Source organism: Rhinolophus sinicus, chromosome 1 (assembly GCF_057876585.1).
Source record: "Rhinolophus sinicus isolate RSI-liver-muscle chromosome 1, RSI-T2T, whole genome shotgun sequence".
Classification (NCBI taxonomy): Eukaryota; Metazoa; Chordata; class Mammalia; order Chiroptera; family Rhinolophidae; genus Rhinolophus; species Rhinolophus sinicus.
In genome coordinates, this window is record NC_142501.1 from 161492139 (window position 1) to 161517909 (window position 25771).

General features: G+C 40.0%; 1 protein-coding gene across 3 annotated transcripts in view; it reads left to right on the forward strand.

Annotated features, from left to right (window-relative positions):
- The window catches only part of FRAS1 (Fraser extracellular matrix complex subunit 1), a 424744-nt gene that overhangs the window by 250884 nt on the left and 148089 nt on the right, over positions 1-25771 (forward strand). For all 3 annotated transcript variants that reach the window (XM_088791576.1, XM_019720206.3, XM_088791578.1), the window contains 6 exons: positions 12694-12846; positions 13123-13269; positions 18637-18783; positions 21526-21666; positions 23185-23325; positions 24858-24998. In XM_088791576.1, the coding sequence (XP_088647702.1) occupies positions 12694-12846; positions 13123-13269; positions 18637-18783; positions 21526-21666; positions 23185-23325; positions 24858-24998 (870 nt within the window). The remainder of the gene's footprint in view (positions 1-12693; positions 12847-13122; positions 13270-18636; positions 18784-21525; positions 21667-23184; positions 23326-24857; positions 24999-25771) is intronic.

The following is a 25771-nucleotide window of genomic DNA, read 5'->3' on the forward strand; positions in this document are numbered from 1 at the left end:
CTTCAAATACATTCTCAATCCCTTGCTTTCTCTCTTCTCCTTTTGGTACTCCTATGATGTGAATGTTGTTACACTTGATGTTGTTCCAAAGGTCTCTTAAAATATCCTCTTTTTTTTTTGGATTCTTTTTTCTTCTTGTTCTTCCGATTGGGTGTTTTCTGCTACCGTTTTTTCCAAATCACTGATTCAATCCTCTGTGTCATCTAGTCTGCTGGTGATTCCTTCTAGTGCGTTTTTCATTTCAGTTACTGTATTCACTTCTAACTGGTTCTTTTTTCATGGTTTCTCTATCCATTTCTATGCTTGTTATCTCTTTGTTGAAGTAATTACTGAGTTCATTGAATATCCTTATAACCATTGTTTTGAACTCTGCATCTAATAGGTTGCTTGCCTCCATTTTGTTCAGTTTTTTGGGGGTAGTTTTCTCCTGTTCTTTCATTTGGGAAGCATGGTTTGTTTCCTCATTTTAGCTGCCTCTCTGCATGTGTTTCTATGTATTAGGTAGATCTGCTATGTCCCCCAATCTTGGTTGGGTGGCCTTATGTAGTAAGGTGTCCTGTGGAGCCCTGGCACAGTCTCCCAGGTCACCTGCCCTGGGTGTTCTAGGAGTGTCCCTTGTATGGATTATGTGTGCCCTTCAGTTATAGTTGAGACTTGATTGCTGTTGGCATGTCATTGGGTAGGATTGACCCTCTGGCTGATTAGCTGTGGGGTTTGGCCCCATCCACAGCTTACGTGATGCTGTGAGTGGGGCTTACCCCACTGAGTGGCATTTGCCCCAGCAGGCTCTGGTGTGGTAAGAACTTACTAGTCTGTTTTAAATGCTAAGGAAGCTGATTTAGACTGCCATATGTACATGTGGTCCTACTGTGTTTCCCCAAAAATAAGAACTAGCCGGATAATCAGCTCTAATGCGTCTTTTGGAGCAAAAATTAATATAAGACCTGATATGATATGATATGATATGATATGATATGATATGATATGATATGATAGACCCAGTCTTATATTATAGTAAAAGACGACTGTCTTATATTAATTTTTGCTCCAAAAGACACATTAGAGCTGATTGTCCAGCTAGGTCTTATTTTTGGGGAACCACGATATTGTATATTATTATTAAATCAGTAAACTCTAAATAAACATTAATGCATACTATATTTGAATAATTTATATTACTACATTTACTTGAATCTCTTTCAACATATGCATATATGTATTTTACTTAGTTGTAGTCAATGGCTACCTCATTCTTTGTTTCTCTTAACTATCACTGTAGTTTATGTATTACCATATGTTGGCAAATATTCAAATAATCCACATAATTTTCATTTTTAATGGCTAAATAGCATTTCATTGTGTTTGTGTTACTTACTTTGATTGGCCATTTCCTGTTGTGGACTTGGGTGGTAATTAGCAGCAGATAGATTTACTCCTTGGTCCATGATATGTTAATTATGATCTTCAAGGCTTTAGCTGGACTAGGTCTGTTTTTCATATTATTGTTAATAGCAATAATGGTGTGTTTGTGGAATTTTATAATTTTCAATTTGATCATTCCAAGAAACCTCCTGGCAGAACTGGGAAGAAGAGCTCAGTGCAGTGCCCCTCTAACAAATAGATGCTGCTCAAGAAATGTTGAGTGAATGAATGACTCAAATCTGGGCTTCTAATGTCCACTATAATTGCCTTGTAATGCGTCGTGTGGTAATTATATCAAGGCTCTTTCTTAGTGTGACCCATTTTTGGGGGGGATTCTTTTTTTCTACTTTTTCACCTCCGACTTCATTCCATCTGGCCCTACTCTTCTATATCTATATGTTTTCAATTTTCTGATGTTTTCTTTTTTTTTTTTTAACACTTGCTTATTTATTTTCCTTATCTTCTTCTTTTGCAATGCACTTTCTTGTTTTTCACCTTGTCACCCTATCTCCTATTGCTTGATCTATGAATTGTATATATCCAATCTCTCTGTGGAACTTTCAATGATTGTATCTTTCTTGTTCTCCCAATTTGTGTTTTATTTAACTGGCCACACTGTCTGCTGAAGGGTGATTGAATATTTCAAGCCATTTCTTTGAACTTTTTCTTTCAGAAAAAGAACATGACCTATGTTTAAATTGGGCCTTCCTAAATTAAAAAGACTTATATTTTCGTCTTCATATAACTTTTACTAAACACTATCTTACCTAACTTTGGTAATGACAGAAAGATCTTATAAGCTTTCAAGTTGGCAGGGCTCCCAATGAAGTCAGGATTGCTGTTCTCTTCATAAGAACTACAAGCCAGGGCTTGAATTACCGAGAAGGCCTTTGAGGGTGTATGCTTAAGGAATACAGCTGAATTTAGACTTGTAGATTTCAGTTTCAGTACTAGAGAGATAAAAATTGCTAAGGCTGCACTTACCTACTTTTCTTACACACATGTCAGTCTCTGTGGTTTATATGTAACAGGCAAAATAGTGACTTAAATGCAAGCATGATCATCAATATCAACGTCAGCTCTGATTGGATCTACTACAGATAAAGAATAATCACTAATATTTATTGAGCACTCACTATATGCCAGCCCTTCACATACATTATCTAGTTTAATCCTGACTACAACACTAGGAGGTTGGTCCTATGATTAGTAACATCTCCATTTTATAGCCCAAGAAACTGAGATTGGAGGCATTAAACTAATTTACCCAATGTTTTATAGCAAGTAAGGAGAACTAGGCTTTGAAGCAGTGCCACCTCAGAGGACCACTGTGTCGTCAGCCCTCATCACCTGATCAAGTTTCAAGAAGACATTCTCTGCTTTTTGGCAATCGTATTATTGAGAACTCTTTGTGATGCTTTGTCATGTTGCCCACCATAGCTTTTCCGTGTGCACTCTCCACACTGTTCTTCAACTGAAATCTTACTCAGATCAGTTTACATCTTTGCTTTTTGTTGTTGTTGTTGTTTAGCAGATAAACATAATCTGATTAAAATAAGAACAACAAGCTCAAATGTTCTATATCTTCTAGATGCCTCCTTTTCTCTCATTTCTCCCTTTGAAAAAGGAGTTCCTTCACCCTGGCCCAGGGACTCTCCCCATCTGTGACCCAGAGCCCGTTTGCCCCATTACTTTCATGAGCTGGTCTTTCCAGTTTGTTATTTCTTCTTCTGGTTACTCATTTCACCTCCCTCCTTTCCTCTTTATCTTTCCCCCTCTCCTTCCTCCCTCAGCCCCTTTCCTTTAGGACCTCAGAGTCTTTCACAGCCTTAAGGCAGTCCTCATTTCTGTTTCCTCCTTGGATGCCATCTCAGTGCACACACGATGATTATCTCCAGGCCCTCATCTTCCTCTACCTGCGGGACAAATGACCCACAGGAATGCCATACTCAAACAACTCCAGAGAAAACCCCATCTTCTTCCCCCCCCCCACCCACCAGATTCTTTTCCTCCTTCTCTTGTCTTTCTTGTGCACCCACTACTGATTTTTCAATCATTCAAATTCACTCAAATTCATTCAATTATTCAATTCATTCAAAACAGTTGAGTTCCACCTAATTCCTCTCTATGCCACATTCTAATCACGGCACATCTTACAAACCCTACCTTTGCAATGACTTAATTCTATTCCTTTTTTCTCTGCTAATATAGAGAAATCCAAGCTCATCTTCTCAGATGGCCTCAATTTTTTCCTAAAGGCTCTGCCCCACTAAAGCTCTCCCGACTCCTTCCTGGGAGTGGGTAACTTCTGGAAGATAAGTTTTGGCTTCCAAAACACTCTTTGATGGTTTCCCATTGCCTACCACATGAAGTGTAAATTCCTGCCCTTGATTTTCACCCTGGCTTCCCTTGGTTCCTGAGGGACTGTCTGAAGCTCTGGCTGTGTGGGCTGCTCTCATCTATTGCGCACTGCCACGCTCCCGTGTGTCTGTGCCTCACTAGGATGTCCTCAGCCAGCACCATTTGCAAACACCAAATAAGCACACAAGTTTAAGTCCCTCTTACTCCTCTTGGATAGGTACTCTCTGGTCTTCATTTATCCCTATTGCATTTTAGGTGTGGCTTTCTTCCAACATTAGACCATGTCATGAGCATCTCAAAGGAATAGTCTCAGCTTTACTTAAGGCTGTGCCTCCCACTGTAGCTTCCATAGTTCCTCACACCCACCTGATGTTCCATAAATGTTAATTGAAGTGGACATTTTTTCCATTTTGGAGGTAAAACCAGAGTAAAACATAAACTGATAAAAGGCTAGGTACAAGGCATCAAGTTACATGGGCAAGAGTGGTGCTCATGTCTCCTTGTTGGCAGCAAGAGCTGGCACCAAAACTGAGGAGAGACACTTCTGCTAGCCTCCTCCTTCCTCACACTGTCTGACTCCTTGTGTACTTCTGCAGCTTTCTTTCTTAATACGTTTGTGAGTTTGTCAGCCCTGGGTAGAAATCACTGTCCTATAACCTAAAGGTCAATCTATTGTAGTGGGATTTTTTTTTTGGGGGGTGGGGGTGTTGCGGAATATTTTTCAGGGTAAGACAATAGCTACGGACACTGAAAAAAGGGGAAGTTTTGTTTACTTTATGATTTTTATACTAATGAAGAGCTTCTAACAAAAAGAACACATGATTTATAAGACCTCATGGATGGGCTAGGACCAAAGTCATGATCAAAAGAAGAAGAGAACATGCTTCTTTCTCTTCTGCCATCTGTGTGTTATTCTTCTGGTTCCTTCCGTACTTATCTCACAAGTAGAATGCAACCAATTTTAAAAGTGGCATCAGAATTCAAATTCTATACACATGTTAAGGTCCCTGAGTTTTGGCATGAAATCATTTCTTTTTCTCCTGGTGAGGAACAGCTACAAGTGCTGATTATTTTAACCTCTTCCAAACATATTTAATGTGGTTGCATTAAGAACCTAATCGACTGACAGTACATTATTAAAAATCTCACTGTGTGTCTAAATTTGTCTTTATAGGTCATTATTTATCAGCTAAAGAGTCACTGCCCCATAAAACCAACATCCAAAGCCATTGCTTTGACAGTATACATTTACTTTAATATCTTCAAGCTTTTTTGACTCTGCTCCAAAGATGGGAAATAAGTCATTTCACTGTCGTGTGCTTCCATCCATCATGATTGTGGGTTATCCTCACTGATCCTCCAAGCAGAGCCTTTGTGATTTGAAGAAAGAATCAAACAGTGATGACCACATGTGATTTCCTAACAGCTGCAGGGTGGCACATTAGAGGATATTGCAGCTGCTGAGTCAAAACATTAATTTTTTATCTATTTAAATTTTTAGCATATCTGTATGCTGTGCATAGTTGGAAAACAAATGGAATCCTCTGCTTGCTTAAAAACAAGAAATGTATTTATTTCAGCTTGAGCTAATACTCCGTTTCCAGGCTCCCTTGTAATGTGTGCATTAATTTGTTTGTTTAAAGTGCTAATTCCCTGGGTTTGTTAGCAAGCAGGCACGTAGACAAACAACTGGAATTCCATCTGCCCTCCCACCTCCACCCCCCACCACCACCACATGCTTATATTATACCAGCAATTGGAAACAGGCTAACATAAATGTATCCTGGGTCTCTAGTCTTTCCTCGTCAACCTTAATGAGCCTTATATTTAAAGACTCTTCACTGTAATTGAAATAGTGACAAATAAGGATTTACTTACTGAGTAGCAATGGAAGAGATGGCCTCCAGAATGGCACTGTTTGTAAGTGTTTAATGGATGCACACTCACCATTTAGACATACTTGAGGTTAACCTCCTTTTTTTGATTACAGACAGGAGCGTCAGAGGCAAATGCCTTAGTGCACAGATGGGGCTTTTAGGAAGGGAAATTAATCCTTGCAGAGGCTGCGAGATTGGTGGGTTGGAAACTCAGTTCCCCTATTTTAGTAACTGCTGTCCTGGTCCAAATTAAGCTGTGAGAGTATAAACTTCCTCTTGTGGATCCTGTGAAATTGTTCCAAATATCACCTGTGGGGATGAATGGAGGAGGATATGGGAGAATTCACTCTCTGGTTTGTTTGTTGGCTCTCTGAGGATACTGCCATTTTCAGGATGTGTTTTCTGACAGCTGTGCTCCTACAGTGTGGATCCAGCAAGGATCTGAATTAGGATTTGTCGGATGGTCACTGCCTACCAAGAATTCAAGAATTACCTCCAAATCAGCTTAGTTCTTAGAAAATGTGCCCACAGATTTTACTGTGCATGAAGTGACTGGTGTCATAGCAGTTCCCCAGGCACCTGGGGATGGCTCCTACCACCTCTTCATTATGTTTAGATTGCATGATTAATACATTTGGCTGACCATGGGGATAGTCCTCTCTCCATTATCTCCAATTGTACTGACAAGGCAGTTGTAAATTGTCACACCCCTAGCCAAGTAGTGCGCTTTTCCTCTTGGCCTGAAGTGGATTTTGAAAACCTGGTCGTGAACCCCACAGAGACGTTTCCATGGGCCTCTGAATTCTCAATTTCCTAGTATTATTACTCCAACAATTGTTTTCTTTCATTCAACAAATGGGCAGAGGCTATCTGCTAGGTACTACTGATTGGGCCGAATTCAACTTTGTTTTCATTTTTGAAGGCATTTTAGAAGCTGAAAATTTGTGGAAAGGTTATCCTTGGTCATTGCCTAGAAGACAAATGACTGGTATGTTTATATTGTTCTTTCTTCTTAACGGACACCAAGATCTCTATTCCTCGTCATGATAGCTTTCGTGTACCTACGTTGTAGTATTCTTCCTATTCTTAATATGCCTAGTCTCGTATTAGCCCCTTGAGGACAATTCAGCCATGGGATTTTATTAACAGAAAAGGGTCTTCTGTAAACATAATGGAGGGGAGAAAGGGAGAGAACAGTAGGGACCCCCAAGTCCTCTTCTGAACAAAGGTTTCATATTGAGAGCTGCTGTATGTTTTCTTGGATTGTTGGTTCTCTGCTGTGGTTCTAATGTCTTTTTCCATCACTAGTTACCTTTTACACAAAGATTTCTCATTTACATCTGTAGTAAAAACAAATACCTCAGTAGACAGAATGGTTACAGACTCATAAACACACATAAACTGATTCCCAATTGTCTTTGGCATAAAAATCCATACTCCTTTTCATGACTTACAGGGTATTACAAAACTGGCCCAAGGTCCTACGTGGCTCTTGCAGCTGACTCCCACTCAGTGTTCTCCTCAGGCAACCTCCTCTAGGAAGCTTTCCCTGCCTCCTGGGCTGAGTGGATACCCCTGTTATAGACTTCCATGGCCCCTGTACTTATCCTGTAGCATTTTATGGGATGTTTGTAACAGTCTCCTGGCAGTCCCGTGTCTCAATGTCTGCCACACACTCTCTCGTTGCTCATCCTGCTGTGCCACCATCTCTATTGCCCTGTGACACAGGACTCAATTTGGAGACAATCCTTTTTAAGGCAAGAAGCACAGCCCAAGTCCACTCTACTTGGATTTTTAAATATTTCACTGGACTGCCTCCAACCTGTTCTGTGGAAGGGGAGGCCAGGGGCAAGCAAATGGTCTCTCTGCTCCTTCTTCCGCTCCAGCTTGAAGGGTTTTTTTCTAGGCTGGGTTATGAAGATGGAGAGTATAGGGGTTGTATTGATGGGGGAGAGCCTGGGTCTTAGCTCCAAAGCACATTCAAATTTGTTTGTTTGTTTTTTCTGTCTTTCACCTGTCTTGGGCTCTGTGAATTTTGTAGGACTGATTCTGATAACTTTCTCTGGGACCATATGATGGCCCATATTTCCTGATCCAGTGTGAGATGGTTACAGTGGATGAGAAAGAAGTCTCTAGCTGATATCTCACTTTATTGTTTGGTTACACATATTTATTTCATACTCAATTGTAATTATACATCCAGGGTCATCTATCCCCACCATACTGAAAGCTCTATGAGTACAGTAGGTTTTGAACATTTTTGTTTGAAAGAAAAGATTTTTTAAATGTTCAGCTTCACAATATAATACCAGTTTTCCTCAGCCAAATTAGCCAAGATCGTTTTACTATTTTTAAAATCTTAGTGCAGGCAAAGTTGTAATGGAATAGTTTTGTGAATGGCTTTGGAGATGTAAATTGATACAAGCTTTTTGCAAAGAAAATTGTAATACCTATAAAGAATTTTACGTTTTTTTCATGTCTGTAATGGTTAAAAATATATGCTCTAGAGATCAATAAATGTAAGGTAAAATAATAATAATAATAATAATATGAATTGTACTTTTTTGACAGTGTGTTTTAGGAAATACAACATGGTTTTGAACTGCAAGGATTCCACTTATATATAGATTTTTTTCCAATAACTATACAATTGGCCCTCCGTGTCCCTGGGTTTTGTATACATGGCTGGGAATTCGAGGGCTGACTGTATGCATTGTTCTGTGCCATTTATTAATATATAGGGGACTTGAGCATCCTCAGATTTTGGTGTCCATGTGGGGTCCTGGAACCAATCCCTACAGACACCAAGGAATGACTCTAGTTAAGTCAAAAGTTATACACAGATTTTCAATTTCAGAGGGGCTGTTACCCCAAACCTCCCTGCATTGTTCAAGGGTCAACTGTAATCTAAAATGTACAAAGGTCTTACCATGGCTTTAATGTTAGAAGTGGGCATATTGCAAGTAAATGTCCAAGCTAGAAGAAAAATGGCAGTTTTTTAATTCAATGCTAAAATCCTATGCAGCCCCTAAAAATGATGTTTACAAAGAGTCCCTAATGACTGTGGAAATGCTGATGGTATTGAATTTAAAAAACAAAACAAAAAACAAAAAACAGTAATGGTATCGATTTAAAAAAGAGACATTACATGACAACATTTACTTTTATCTCATTTACATAAAATCTACATATGTAAAATTATATAGAAAAAGAGGTAAGAAAAATGTCAATGTTAGTATTTCATCTGAAAAGCCTACTTAGGGTGATTTTTATGATTATTTATGCTTTGTAAAAACATTCTTCATATTTTCTTCCATGGCTCACTATGTAGTCAGAAAAATAAAATTTCAGGCCCCCGTTTGATCCCCACTCAGCCCCTCTCCTGTGTGGAAGACCGCAGTGGAGCCCGGGGCTTGAGCCTGAAGCTTGCTTGCAGGTGGTGCCCGGTGGGGCTGGCCACTTGTGGCTGTCATGCCTGAGTTTTGTAGTATTGCCCTCGGGAGCTATACTTTTCTGACTGTAAGTCAGAACACTGCTATTAATCCTCAAGGCCTTGTTGCTCTCATTTTTGGCTCCTTTCTCTGTGCGTCATTACTCATTTTGAGCTCTCCGAAGGAATTCTCTCCTACAAAGAGATTTTAAGTTCAAACCTCTCAAGACAAAGGTGTTTCTTCAGTTTTAGGAATTTATTTTTCTTTCCTGGTTGGTTTAATAAAAGTCAGGCAACCTTCAGATTAACTTCAGAGTATATTGACTTAAGTGATCTTTTGTGGGGGGCTTGTATGTGATAAAGTTGGGACAGGAGATTTGTATGAATGTATTAACAGGGGACCCACTCAGATTGTTGTTTTGGAGTGGATTTATTCAAAGGATTGCGTGTTCAGTATGACTTTTTAAGCCATGGACGAACGAATAAGGAATGAATATAGGTAGTGAACAAAAAGAATCAGAGTCCAGCTTTCCAAACTCGGATAGTTACAGTCTTGTGCATATGGTAAAACTATAAACTAACTTGGAGTAATGTGATGCTTTGGGCAACCTGCAGTTGATTTATATTTTCGGGTATCATTTGTTGATTTCTCCTTATCTCTGCGTACTCACTCCATCATGCAATGTGATATGCCTGGTGATTGCTCCAATACCTTCTTAAGACTTAACATGGAACCATGGAAAGAAGCAAAGGCCTTGAGATTTAGAGTCTTTGCAACCCTTGAGCCTTTTCCACGGGCTTCTGGTGGCTGTATACCAAAATATGATGTAAACAGCAATGTCCGGGTTAAGACTGCCAGAGAATGAGACTCATTTATGAGGATAGAAGAAGTTGAGGGTTATGAGGAATTTCGACATTTGTCAGGCAGTCAGAGGCAGAGACCAAAGACCCAGCCAAGAGGAGGCCTGGGCCAAAGCATGCTAATGGGTGACAGGGGGTCCAGGAGGAGGGTGGCCCAAAGTGTCCTATGTTGCAGAGATTTCAGATAGGTTAGGAATTAGAGGAGGCCATTAGATTTGGTCATTAAGAAGCAGTAAGAGACATTTTCAAGGGCAATACCACAGTAAAATTGTGGCGAGCAAAGGCAGATTACAGTGAGGTGTGGAGTTAGGGAGACAAGGAAGTTGGGTAGTGAAGGGATGCAAGAGATAGCGTGGTTGTAGAGAAAACCACTTTTTAGGGGGTAGGTGATGTAGAACAGTTTGGAGATTGAAGTCAAGACAGTAAAGAGAGATGGGGGGAAAGATGTAATATATAAATAATGTTAAAATTGGTTCAAGAATGTAGATGAAGGAATTAGCCATTTTGTCCTGTGAGAGGAAAAATGAAATAAAAAATGGGTAAAGATAGATTTTTTTGAGGTTGACAAGAAGGAATTGAAGGTGCTCATGTTTGATAAGCTGAATGAAGTAGAAGAAGGAATAACCTGGGAGGAGGTGGAAAGGTGGGAATGGTGGGGGTGGTGACTGGAGAAGAGTACTAAGAGTTTAAAAGCAGCTGCCATGAGAGTGGGAAGGAGCATCTATTACCTAGCTCTAGCTTCCTTTAGAAGTAATTACTATACATTACACTCCTTATTTTAACAGCTTCTAGAGATCCTTAAGACAAATCCATAAATATTTATTTATCATACCCACAAAATGCTCCAGAGATCTGCTTACTTTCTCTTCAAAGCATCCCCTTGGTGATTATTCTTTTTCATTTCTCTAATTGCACACTAGAGAAAGCTTCAGTTAGATGCAACTAGTTTTTAGACCACGGCACAGCTGCGGATCTTGTTGATGCATGCCTGAGCCCAGAACTCCCAGTAAGCACTGGCTTTAAAGAGTAAGAGGCCATGACTTTTCAAATAATGGCGCCTTAAATCAGTAATGTTTCCTGGGTGTCCAATCCTAACATGTACCCACTCATTAAGGTAATTACAAAACAGTATCCTCCATTTGCTCCAGCAACTTTCAAAGCTTTTCAAATCTCCCTTTTGCACACGTGGGACTATGTTCCTGGCCCTGTGAGAAGGGTAGAGTAAAAGAGAACAAAAAGGTTGGCATTGTGTGAGAACCACGCACTAAATCAGGAGAAATAGCCTCCTTATCATATTTCTCTCAATACAATCATCATTCCCTTTATAATTCACTGAAGGGCTATCATGAGGATTAATTTGGCTCTTAGGATATCCAGAATTATTCCGAATACTGGCAAAAGGCTGCCTGCAATTTGAAACTCCCAAAGTTCAGAAAAAGGTCAGGAGCTGTTAGTTTGTGTGCTACTAGAAGAATTAGCATTTTTGAGGAGGACACTTTTGGTTCAACTGCTGGAGTGGCTATAAAGTCCTAGAGAGGCTTCTCATGTGGATGAGTGGGTGCTAGGTGTGGGAGTGAGGGAATGTGTGTGCAGGGAATGCGTCTAGAAGATCAGCAGTTTAAAAAGTGTATCACTGTTAAGGGTATAGAGAGAAAGAACTGTTTTAACAGATTTCGTAGGGCAGGCATTCTGTTCAATGACAGGATTTTTTTAGTCTAAACGTCATTAGAAATCACAATCTGTAGCTAAAAGACTTTGAGATAAAACAAGACACATCTGGTCCCTGGCTGGGGCATTAGCACATGCAAACAGTGCTTTGACTCCTACAGGGGAAGACGGAAAGGTCCTATAACCAGAACCCTTCTTTTCCTAGGTCTTTACTCCTTTTTCATGTTGGTGGGTAATTCAGGATCTGTGGATTTTCTTTCACCTCTGGGCTGGAGGATGGTAAATGGGACTTAAAGGGTAATTACCACTTACTTACTTTAGTAAGACAGAGGACGTTTTCACCTAAATGGGAGCTAAACACAATCAAGTTCTTTAACTAAAGGATGACTAGTGTATAGACGAGAACAAGAGACAGTGCTGGCCACACCAGATAATTTGTCTTATAGCTTCGATCATAACTGGTACAACAGAGCTTCTGTGAGCTATGTATCGGGTCATGAAAGTGAATTTTCAACTCATAACTCTTCCTCATAAGTTTTCCTCTAGTTAAAAATAAGTTTTCTACCAACTCAACCCAATTATTTACTAACCTCAATCCCTCCATACCAACTCCTGAGACTTGTTTGCTGAACCTAGAAAGCCAAATTTGTGAGAAGGAGCCATGTGGGGCACTGAGCATAGCTCCGGAGCGCTGGGAATGGGGCAGCTGTACTCAGTTCTCTGAGCTCCTAGAAATGGTAGTAGTATTGATGGTACTGCGTCTGTGAGTCTGACAGTTCTCTCTATACCCCTAGCAAGTATTCATCTCATGCCGCTCTAGTACTTGAAGGTCGTTCAATTGGAAAAGGATGAAACCTCCATTGCTATCCTGGGCCTGGCCATTTGCTAAAAACCTCAAACACACAATTTGTACAGGTCCCAAGCTCCTGCTTTATTGCCATGTATTGCCTGTGGGGTACTCTGGCTGTCTGTTCAGTGATAGTGGTAACTGAAATTTCATTCACCCTTTGGTGGAGTGATGAGACTTGGTCTCATATCATCTGTGCCTTCTTTGTGCCCCCCTTCCCTCTCCAGACTGCCATCCTCTGTGCCAGCATTGTGCAGCTGATCTCCACAACACTGGGAGTATCTGCCTGAGGTGCCAGAATGCCCGCTACCTGCTGCTGGGCGACCACTGTGTTCCCAGTTGCCCTTCTGGATACTATGCAGAGAACGGAGCTTGTAAAAGTGAGTAAGTGCTGGACACAGGAGCTGGCGGTGCCTAATGAGCTTCTCTTTGGTGAGAGAGAGAGAAAGAGAGAGAGAGAGAGAGAGAGAGAGAGAGAGAGAGAGAGAGAGAGAGAGAGAGAGAGAGAGAGAGAGAGAGAAGGGAGCATGCTATGGGATAATAAACCAGACCGGCTAATGTTCAGTATTGGTGCTTTTGTAAACCGTTCTTGGGATGCTGCTTTGGAAGGGAGTTCAGTGTCATAGGTTCTCTCTGTGTCTCTTTTTCCTCTGCAGAATGTCATTCCTCGTGCAGAACCTGCCAGGGCAGAGGACCCTTCTCCTGTTCCTCATGTGACACTGACCTCGTTCTGTCCCACCTTGGCACCTGCACCTCCACCTGCTTCCCAGGGCACTATCTCGATGAGAACCACGCTTGTCAACGTAGGTTTTTAAAAATGAACTTTCTTTTCCTGTTCTTCTGGGGTCATCAAAAGAAATAAGAAGTTCTTGCTTCCATATTCTCATGTACTAGCCTTCATTTTTATAAAAGGAAGAAAATCTACAAAGGCATATGGATACCATTAGCAGATTATAACGCAGATATCAGCTTAAATGAAAGTACTGGGTTGGGGAATCTCTGTAAGTACCAGCTGTGTGATCTTGGGCTGTTTATTTAACCTCTCCATTCTCTAGTTATCTCACTTTAAAAATAAAACTGTTAGTCTGTCATCTTATGGTTTCTCTCAGCAATTCAATTCCAAGATCCTGAACAGTGAGTAGATCTCATTGTAGCACACAATCAGTGACCTAATTACGTCTCTGGATTCAGTTTGTTTTCGACATGTAATTGTTAAATATTGACAATGTGTAAGACTTGACATGCTACAAAGCATTTTGTTTCTGCCCAAATAGTAGTTATTTTGTCTTGCATGAGGGTGACTTGTATAGATGTCTTATTTTTCAAATAAGTCAAAATATGATTAATTACCTGAGTCAGGCAAAACAAAGAGTTAGAATAAATTAGGGAAAGGGCAAATCTGAGTGGGAAAAAAAAATTTTTAAGAAATCCTTCACAAATGAAGGAACACGATTGAGATAGGCTAAAGTGGCTTGCTTTGTTTCAATCACTAAAGTATCATTTGCTAAAATATTTTTATTATACTTTCTCATTTTGAAAATGACAGTTAACAAATACAGTGCTGATATTTCAATTTTATATCCTAGGAAGTACCATGTTGAAGCAATTATAGACTAGTGGTTGGGAGACTGGGCTCTAGAGTCAGAAGACTGAAGTTCAAATCTTACCTGCCACTTATTAGCTTTGTGATCATGAGCAAATGAATTAACCGCTAGGCATCAGTTTCTTTTTCTATCAAAGGGGGATTATAATATCACCTACATCTGATGTTATTGCACTTCACACAGAGCCCAGCAGAGAACAAGCTTTCAGTGTAGCTACTTCTGATGTTCTCTTTATCATCAGCATCACTTGGAATGAGACGCAAATCAAGCAGTAAAAGATATTTATATTTTATAGATTGAAAGATATTGCTGTTAGTTTATTGAGATGTTTGCAAGGATTTGCATTTGAAGTGAATTTATATGGAACTCACAATTTTGCATCATTTGTTGAGATACCAGACATAAAAACTCTTTTTGGACCCATAAAAAGATTTCTTTACTTTTATAATAAAAACTTTGCTTGGTATAAATCAACTGTCAGAATCTGCAGATTCTGTAACACAAGGGACACGAATGAAATACTTGCATGTTCTATTCAAGACCAAGAGGCTGTTGGTGGACAAATAGTGACTTAGATTTATCAGGCTCTTCACAGCAGTGGAATCACACAAATAAAAGTTCATAAGAAAAATAGAATACTTTCTATAGGGTATAGATGACAAGAATATGTTGCACTGAAATATTTTTCTTTTGGGAAGTTTTTGCCTTGGTGCAGCGTGATCTTAGCACAAATGCATTTGCCATCGTACCATGTAAATAGGATTTTATAAACTTTCTGTTCAATTAAGAATCTCCTAACTTTAGTCCTTTGCTAAAGCTTAAATTCCATTCTTTCTAAGATTGAATGAAGCATGTCCCTATGTTGGGATATTTCAGTTTTTAGTATGTAAAAGCAATCAACAATGTCCCTTTCTAATGCTCATCATTATAGACTATTATAGGCCTGACAGTTTTAGAAATTGTGCAGTAAAGGGCTTTTAAGGAAATATAATCAGTATTACGGAGAGGCATTAATAAACCATATTATAGCAGAAAGTAAGAGCTGGAGAGCTATCTAGATTTGGGTATGGAACTTTAAAACTTAAGAATGAGGCAGGAACTTTTAAAAAAAGACAATAAATGAGATTCTTAGTACTTGAAACTCTAGTGCATCAGAATAGTAAGAGAGTGTCCGGGCTACTCGAGCCAACCTTGCACCCAATGCAAAGATTCTTTCTCACTCCCTCTCACTGACTTCTACAAATGAAGAAGGAAGCCTGGTCCATTGTTGAGGGGAGGGAGGGTGGTAGCTCTTTAGTTGTTCAGTAGTTCTTTCTTATCAGCCCTGGAACTCCATCTACTCCTTTAGCAGTATAGAATAAGTCCCCTCCCTCTTTCACATGATTACCTTCAAACGTTTGAAATTAGTTGTCACCTCCCACTTGGACTTTTTTGCTCCAGGCAGAACTGGAGCCAATGGAGTATTTAAGCAGAAATGAATGACCATCTTTCAGAGCTGCAGTAGAACAAGTCTATTTAAGAGGGAGAATGGACTTCATAAGCTGTGTGGTCCCCTCGTATTCAAGGAATCATATTATAGCAGAAAGTAAGAGCTGTTCCTACTCAAGGAACAATGGTTAAAGTATGGACCTGATTCCCTCACTGGTTTCTGGTCCACTCATCTCCTTCACTGTCCTCTTGGCACTTTGCATAGTGTCAGTGACGTGAGAACTGCACTTGCTACTCCAGATGTGATCGCATCAACATGATTGTAACAGGACCAATATAGTGTGGATGTCATAGGATGGAGAAAATGGTCCTTACCCCATTCCTCTGAGGATGGAGCTGAGAATCTAAGGGGCTTTGGCATGCGCAGAACTGCTCTGAGTGAGACAAGGTCATTTGCAGATTGCCTTGTAGAGGGGTGAGGAGTTAGATGAGAGAGGAAGAAGGGTTCACATAGAAATGGTGAAAGCCCTGTGCTCCTCAGTGTGATGCTGTTCCATCCCTCCAAATCCTCTTTTAATGTTTCAAAATCTCAAGATGAATCCATTCCTTTGAAAGTCAGTGAAGGGGCTGAGTTACACACTGAGGTGCCAAAGGGAAATGAAAGATTGCATAGAAGGATGCAAGACAGAGACAGACAGAAGCTTGAGGAAGTAAACTAAGGGAACTCTCAGCTGGCAGGACAGGGCATTGACTGGCTGAGGAACTAGGATTTGGGCCTCGTTTTGCAGCTCCGTGTCAAGCAGGGGGGATCCAGCTGACATTTAGGTTATATGAAGGCCATTTAGCTTAAGACTGTTAGTTTCTTTAGTAACCATATCACACTTTTAGTAAGCTTTTAATCAACTCAAATTCTGAGATCATTTTTTATAGGAATTGCTGTCTAAGGTTTTCCACATCCTCTATTTATGTAATTGGTTATAGAACATAAACGCAGGACTTAGAGTTTCGCTATTTCATCTGATTACTTTTAGGTTATTGCTTCAATTGACTTAAATAAGTTTGAGTGGTTATTCTTTCAGCTGGTGAAACTTAACTGTGTCTGTTTCCTATGTAGGTATTTATAACACATTTAACTGTCATTAGCATGATATCTTTGTTTTCGTTAAAGTCATTAATAAAAATATTGATCAAGTGAAAAATTAAGTCTTTATCATAATATTCTACTAGACATTTCTTTTACCAATTACAAAGATTTACTGATCACTTTTGGAGTATGCATTTCAACCATCTTCAAAACCGCCTACAACTACTAGACTCCACTTTATTTTTGTATTCACAAATTTATCTTTGGAATCTTTTCCAGAATTAAGATATACCACGTGTAGAAATCTTACTAAAAAAAAAAAAAAAAATTTAGTCTCATGCAAGTTTCTAACGATTAAAATATTCTTTTCTAATTATTCCCAAACTATCTGAAAACCCAGTCTAGAATTTTCTAGGACCTTTAATTACAAATCTGTATACTCTAATGAATATTTTCCACCAATGGCTTTTCTTATAGGTGAAACAAGAGGATTTTTTTATTATTATTATTTTTCAGGGGAGTAATTTTCATGCACTGTGCCTCATGCTTTGATATCCCACAGATCTAAAACTCACACGATCGCTACGTAGACCTTTCTTCTGACCCATACTTTGAGAAGATTTCAGAATACGGCAGAGATACTAGTGTTTGAGTATATATCATTACAATATCTGGCTTCTTTCATTTATATAGTAAATGTTTATTGAACACCTACAAAAGGATAGATAACCAGCTAGATGCTAGGACTATCTCAAGGAACAAACCAACCTGGTCTTTGCTTTCACAAAGCTTGCAGCTTAAAGGATACAGATGTTAGATAATCACTTAAATGAATATTGTTATATATGGCATGAAAGAAATGTATAGGGTGTTATAAGAGCAGTAACTGGGAGACCTGTTCTCGACTGGAGAGTCAAAAAAGGCCTTCTTGAAAAAGAGACTGATAAATGAGTAAGAGTTAAACACAAGAGAGTTGGAGTTTATATTGAGAAAATTCAAATATGTGTATTAAGATTTCTAGGTGGAAAGAATAAAGAGAATGATGGAGGAGCAATATTTGCAGAAATGAAAGCTGGAAATATTCCAGGGTTGAAGAAAAATATGAGTTCATAGATGAAATTGACCTCTGAAGCCTGAGCAGTATGAATGAAAAATTATTCTGGTGGATACATGGAAAATAAATTGCAAGGGGATCGAACTGTATGTGGGAAAACCAATTAGGAAGCTATAGTAGTCCAGCAAGAGATGATGATGGCTTGGATGTATTGATGGCATTTGTGGATATGGAAAAAAGTAAAACATTCTGAGAATTATGTGGAAGAGTTCGAGTAAATAGGATCCAGTGAGTGATTGCATTAGAAGTGAGAAATAGAATCCAGTGAGTGATTGGATTAGAGTGAGGAATAAAACGGTGTCAAAATAGACTCCCAGGTTTCCAGCATGAATAGATGAGTAGATGGAGAAATGCCAGTTGCTAAATTAGGGAAGACGGAAGTATGTTCAGATTTGGGGGTCATCCCTGACTACTTGAATTAAGTGGCTGCTAAGAATCACAACTAGGAAAATCAATCAACCAGGTCACCTGTAAGTCCTTCGTATCTTATAGTATGGAATTTCCTGCACTTCACAATAAAAGTGATGCCTAATTTTAATCCTGACATCACGTAAAAATCTGAGTCTACATCATAAGCTATAGGGAACTTGATTCCTTAAGACATGAAGTTCAAATAAAACTCTAGACAGACTCTCATTCCAGAAATCGTGGCGTACATATCAATTCTGTTGCTGAATCTCAAGGCAGTTTGAATATGGGATTTCCATTCTTGCATTTATAAATTATCTTTTTTGGAAAGTAAGATCTCCCCTTTTTATTTGGGAAAATAAGATTAATATTTTCTGTTTCTGTTGATCGTGGAGGAGGGTTATGAGCCACAGTAAAAGATCAGGAGGTTGGAGCAGAGCTTTGTTCTTTTACAACATCTGTCTAGATTTGATCAGTGCTTCAGTACTTGCGATTGTAATCACCTGGTCATTTTCTTTTTCTATCTGTTCAGCATGCAACACACATTGTGGAAGTTGCAATTCACAGGCCAGCTGTACCTCCTGCCGAGATCCAAGCAAGGTCTTGCTCTTTGGGGAATGTCAGTATGAGAGTTGTGCCCCACAGTACTATCTTGATGTTTCTACGAAGACATGCAAAGGTAAGGCTCTTCCTGAATTGTACAGCTGTTCTTTTACTCAGTGGTGCCCCTTTGCTATAGACGGCCAATCTATAGATGTTCCCACATTGGGAATATACTGTCATCATACATTTATACTTTCTCTGATGATAGCAAGAAGTCATTATGCATGTATGTATTCATGTATTCATTCGTTCATTTATTTGTTAAGCAAATATTTTTGAGTGTCTACTATGTGCCAGACATTGTGCAAGAAGGTATTGGTAACTAAGCGAGGGAGGCAAACTGGAAACCCTCAGGTTGTGTTTGGCTCACCTAATATTCTAATGTTTTAAACCTTTGAATATTTGCCTTTTAAAAATCAGAAAATTTCACATACAAAAATGGCGATTTTCAATTTCTTTTGAAGAAGTCAGAAGATCTGGTGATACTGGGTTTTCATTCCCACAATGCAACAGTAGGTAGAAGATGAGTAGCTGCTGTTTTCTTTGGATAAAAAGCATGATCTCTTCAGGTCCCCACCGTCCCCACCATTCCCTATTCTAACACACCAGGCCTATTTCAAAGGTTTACATTACCTTCCTGGGCCCTGTAGGCACTGGCATTAAGAACTCTAGATTACTAGGCTGTGCTTGATGAGGCTAGGAGTTGTGTCTGATTGGGTCATCTATGCTTGACATTCTTAAATGAATGAAGACATAGTCCCTGTCCGAGGAGTTTATAAGGAGGTAATATCAAAACCTAAGTGCCTTTTTGTTTTTCGCCAGGGGTAGCAATTCTTGGGGCTTTTGTTCTTTGAATGGCAGTACTTAGCCAGAGGAAAAACAGAGTGACAGGATAGATTTTTCTTGCTCCTGCTCCATTTCCCTTCTCCATTCCTCCATTCCACTTTCCCTCCATCTCTCCAGTTTTGCCAGAGAAGCTAGGGCTCAGATATGGAGGTCAAACATCTGTCAAAGTAAACTTGGGTTTACGCCTTTGCAAAACTGCACACTTTCCATTCCAAGAAATTCCACTTGGTTGTCAGCTTAGGTGGTCTGCTGTGCTCAAGACCACAGAAGCTTTCCTGTTTTTTTTTCCCTTCTAGCCAGTGGTTGTCAGCTTGTGGTGAAAAGGAGAATCTCACAAATCCTCCGTGTTGAAATGATTTCATAACCATGCTGGCAGTTTTCAAGGCTCTGTTTCAGTCATGTTCCCTCAAGACTGTTTTAGCCAAATAAATAAGTGAGATTAACTTTATAAATCTTCTTGGAAGCACATGTACTGTCTCGCATATTTACCTGCTTCCTTGGGACTTAGAAATATTACATCAAGGAAGAGAGAAAAGTGACTAATGAGAGCTTTCCCCAGCTTCCTAGCAGGAGAGGAAGGTGGGGGCATGGCAGTACCGAGTGGAGCTATTTCTCCAGGATAAACAGTTCAGCAGCAAACATTTATGAAGCTGTTACTACGTGTCAGGCACTGTGCTAAGTTCTTTACAGTCATCATTTCATTTAATCTTCACCACAGCCTTGTGCCATAGGTGCTATTCTTATCTCTGTTTTACAGTTAAGGAAACCCAGACTTAAAAACTTTAAGGAAGATATGTAAGATATGCAGATAGAAAGTGGCCACGCCCTGACTTGCATTCAGACTTACTTGACTTCAAAACCCAAGTACTTACCATGCCATCATGCCTCATTTTCCACGCATGAAGGATTTGCCTCACCAGCTAGAACTTTGGTTTCAAACATGAGTTTTCTGACTGCATCTGAACTGCCTGCACCATTAAAAACAAGAAGCAACGCATTTTCCTGTGCCCCAGTCCCTGAGGCTGACTCGGTAGTTCTGATGTTAGCCTGGTCAGCTGAATTTCTAACAATACCCCTGGATTATTTGAGAGCACATCTAAGGCTGGGACCCACTAGAACATAAGCTCTTTGAGGGCAGGGTCTACACCTACCACTTTATCCCCACATTCAGTACTGTGCATCCTTGTTGATTCATTCAGTACGGTGCTTGTTGAATGAATGAACATGGAAATCAGCCAGGTCTTCTGTTCTACAGGAGAGCTTGTTTTTCAGTAAGCCCTTTCTTTCTGGGCAGTTCCTTTATGACCAGGGATATACAAACTGCGGCCCGCAATCCATTTTTAATTGGCCCGCAGCAAATTCCAAAACTATATTTAGTTTACTTAAATAAACCAGGTGAGGCAATACGTACTTCACTTCGAGTGAGTGGCCCGGCTGTTTGTGTATTTTACCGTATATCGCCCTTAGTAAAAAAAACGTTGAAAAAAGTTTGGACACCCCTGCTTATGCCCTGTTTAATTCTACCATTGTCGGTTCTTTCTGCTCTGTTGGTCAGCATCTGATTTTTGAGATGTAGACAGTCACACAGCTGGTGTCAGTGGAGGCAGCAGATGCATTCTTAGTTGACTCTCTGATATCCTTTGCCTCTTGGGTATTCGGAGGAAGTCCAATTAGGTTTGTGGAGCAAATTGGCCACTCCCAAGAACAGGCTTTGCAAGAAAACTCCGTGGCTCAGTTATAAAGAACTCTAGGGCCCATGGAATAAGATCAAGTTAATCTGGCTCTTGGCGGAGCCGCTAACCAGCAGGCTCTGTAGGAGCACAGAGAGATCCTCGTACATGCTCATGTCTAACATAATTAGGAAACACCAAACCTCAGATTGGCGTTCAGGCTACTACGAGCAGAGCCCCCTTAGCGCTCACTTATCTGGCATCTCTTACGTTGTCCTCACTTATGTGGATTTTCTTTCTAGAGTGTGATTGGAGTTGCAATGCATGCAGCGGGCCTCTGGGGACCGACTGCCTGCAGTGCATGGAGGGCTACGTTCTCCAGGACGGGGCCTGTGTGGAGCAGTGCACACCATCATTTTATCGGGACGCGGGCCTCTGCAGGAGTAAGTGTCCCAAGTTGCAGATCTGGGCTCATCCAAGCGTCAGCCTCCTCTGACTTTACTGTTCTGAGAAGGAACCTGTGGCAAGTTTCAGTTCTGGCTTCTTATCTAATTTCTGGTTTCTTTCCTAAGAACTTTCCTTTGGTATAATCATAATGTCTCTCTTTTCTTCTCCCATGCCCAAAAACAACATTTGCTGAAATTTAAGGTCACTATGGGAATTTGGGGGGTATATGGCCACACAAACAGGTATGTTTTGACCATTGCTTTTAGATTTCCTTAAAATTGAACAGTTATGAGCTCCAGATAGAGAGGTCTGTGTACTCTGGTCTTCTAAGTACATGGAAAGACCACATGATTCCACCATCTGCCTCCCAACCCTGTATACGAGGTCAGACAATTAAGTTCGCTAACTCATCCTAGAAAAAGTGCTGCATGCCTCATTGCTGAATATCACTATGGTCACCTTTGAAATACTCCCCTTGGGAAGCTATGCACCGATGCCAGTGCCTAGTTCACCCTTCAAAGCAATTTTGGAACTCTTTTTCTGGAATGGCCATCAGAACTGTTGTCGTGTTACCCTTGATGTCCTGGGTGTCATCAAAATGTCTTCCTTTCAATATTTCCTTTGTCTTTGGGTAAAGAAAGAAGTCATTGGGGGTCATATCAGGTGAGTAGGGAAGGTGTTCTAACACATTTATTTGTTTACTGGCTAAAAACTCCATCACAGACAGTGCCGTGTGAGTTGGTACATTGTCATGATGAAAGAGACGTGAATTGTTTAGAAAAAGTCCAGGTTGTCTAACTTTTTTACGCAGCCTTTTCAGCACTTCCAAATACTAGTATACTTGGTTAACTGTTACTGTTAATCCTGTTTGTACAAATTCATAATGAATAATCAATTCCTCTGATATCAGAAAATGCTAGCAACATCATTGCAGCAAGTTCACAAACTTAAGTGTCAGACCTCGTATACCTTATATTTAATGATCGCCTTTCTCTGGCCCAGTACCCACTTCACCCTCAATTTAGCATCACAAAATCTTTAGACCCTGAAATGCCCGCACACAGTGCACAGACAGCATTCCTGGGAACATTCTTGGGAGACTCTGTTAACTGAATGAAGGAGTCAGGAAAAATTGACACTTCAGCGAAAGCACTACAGAGAGCCAAAAACTAGTTAATAATAGTGATAATGTATGATATTTGTCAATTTCGAGTTTACCTAGTATTTTCCATTATTTAATTTTATCTTTCCTCAGGTTGCTGGGTAGGATAGTATGTCTGCTCCCATTTCATAGACAAGAACGCTGAGGCCCACAGAAGTGGAGTGACTAGTTTTGTCACCCAGCTGTAAATACAATAGTCATACCCAGGAGCCCGGTCCTGACTCTTAGTCTGCTGCCTTGCCCAGCACACCAGCTTGTATTGCTCCTCGTTTCTAACACCACCTCTCCATGAGGGCCAGGAGCCCTCTGCAAAGCCACACACATTCTTGTTGACTCGACTTCTGTCTTTCAGGCTGTGACAGCCACTGTCTGCAGTGCCAAGGCCCCCAGGAGTGCACCCGCTGTGAAGAGCCATTTCTCCTCTTGGAAGCCCAGTGTGTCCAGGAATGTGGGAAGGGATACTTTGCAGACCATGCCAATCGCAAATGCACAGGTAACTTGGTAACTGTGCTGAATTCTCTGGTAGAAGTGAGGGCAGCAAGCAAGTCAGGTGTGCTGAGCCTCAGGTAACCAAACAGAATTGGGATAAGAAACAGAATGAACACCCAGGGACGTGGCCTAAGTAATTGATGGCTTCCTACGCACATCTGCCAATTGCTGGTTAAATAGAATATAGACCTGCAGGCCAGTAATTCTCTTGCACAAATCGATATTGTCCCTAAAGGTCTTTATGGAAATGAAGCCACTATTTTATAGAATGTAAAGCTTATGTTAAACTAGGTACAGTATCCATTAAAAGTGGATCAGCCCTGCTGCTATGGGCACCAAATTTTCAGTGTGTAAACTGAATTTCTGGTGACCCTGATATTGCTGTAATATCCTTAAAGAGTAGGATTTCTGGGGACAATTGAGTGAGACACATTGACTTTTTATTATGAAACTAAAGTTAAACCCAAAGTCTTAATCTTCTTGCCCATTGAGTTATGCATGAGAATTTCTTCAGTGCTTTCTCATCATTTCTGTCAAAGCTTGGTACTGTGTGCCCCACTTTAAAGAATACTTGACATTTAATAAACATGCCATCACCTAGCGTGGCATTTTACTTTTTGCCAAATTTCCTTCATCTGCATTATCTCGTTTAATATTCACAAAGAACTAGTAAAATATGGCGGACACTGTGACTCCTGTTTTGCAAGTTAAAAAAAGAAAAGAAAAAGAGGCTTAAAAGTGTTAACCAGGGCAACATAAAATTAGATATCCGTCCTCAATTTTTTTAATTCTAATCCCGGGCTTTTAAAGTGTACTGTGCTGCGTCTCACAAAATCTCAACTACGGAAGCAGAAAAAATAGGCACTGAACACTCAGTTTGTAGACAATTATTAACTTGACGCAAATAAATAACCTATGGTCCTTTAAATAGCTTGCTCTCCTCATGCACTTCAAATAATAATAATAATAATAATAATAATAATAATAATAATAATAATACAAGAGTAGTAGTGATAGTAGTAGCATGATTGAGACCTTTGGTGTGTCAGGCACTGTTCTAGTCACAACATATTACAACACAGGTGATCTTCTCAACAATCATTTGCAGTAGGTGCTATTAATTTCCCCGCTATTAAAACAAGAGAATTGCACCACAGATTGTTAAAGGAGCTTGCCCACGTTTGGCAGCTGGTAGGTGGTAGAGGAGGAACAGTACCCACCCAGAAAGGGCCTATGCTCTTAATCACTATAAACTGCCTCTCTTACAAGTCAATATGGTTAACTTTGTAAACAATCCATTAATGTGAAACCTTTCATAGCAGTGTATAAAGCCAGTGTGCTCCTGCCTATTTACTTTTCCTTCCGAGGGGGAACAGATTTCTATGCAATTCTTTCAGAAACTGTTGAAATTCTCTTTTAGTGCCGTTGGGGGTCATGTGTCAGTTGTACGCACTCTCCGTTTCTTTATCCCTGGTGGCCCTCGCTGGATGCTTACGCCTTCGTTGTGCCTCATTTAGTGTGTCCTCTCTTCGATAGCCTGCCCTCGGGGGTGTTTGCAGTGCAGCCGCAGAGACAGATGTCACCTCTGTGACCATGGGTTCTTTCTGAAGAGTGGCCTTTGTGTTGCCAACTGCATTCCTGGCTTCTCTGCCCACTCCTCTAATGATACATGTGCTGGTAAGTGCTTCTTCTCTGGTGCGCTGATGAATTCACCTGTAATTTCTCCGCGCAGAGGCTGAGTTTGCACATACAATTGGCTCACATATTATAAATGTAGGATTCCTGTTCTGGGAAAAACCCTGGTGCTGTTAGGAATTAGGGACTCTTTATAAAACATAGAAGATTGGGAACACTCTGCTTCTAAGATTTTTGGAGGGGTAAAAGAAGCAATTTGTGCTTTAAGGTCACAACTATCAGATCAGAAATTTGGCATAAAACTAAATTATGTTCCTGAACTACAACCATGTTGTAGAAAATTACGTATATACTTATAGATGTAATTTATTTATATTTATATAAACTTGTAGAGCTAATTATGCCAGGGTGCAATGGTGCATCCTTTGTGCTCAAGATGGAGATACATTATAAATAAGTAACGAATAGTGTGAGGAGCCTGACCTATTAGGATCACAATCCACTTATTTAGAACAAATGGATTTCAAGCCACACTGCCATGAAGAATAAGGTAACAAGTTACAGGAATGGAGTTAGTCTTGTCCAGCACAGCAATGGATACTTCACCTTACACAACAAAGAGAAGCAAATTTAATTTTAGTATTAATTTTGAATCCCACAACTTTTATAGGGAATGAAGCTATTATAGCTGACCATTCCTTGGCTTTTGAGTGTCCTTCATCAATAACGTGAGACATATTTTAACACCTGTAGTCAATCATATTTTTCATCTCTGTATTCTGATCTCTAAAGATACTAAGACTTCATATGGGGGG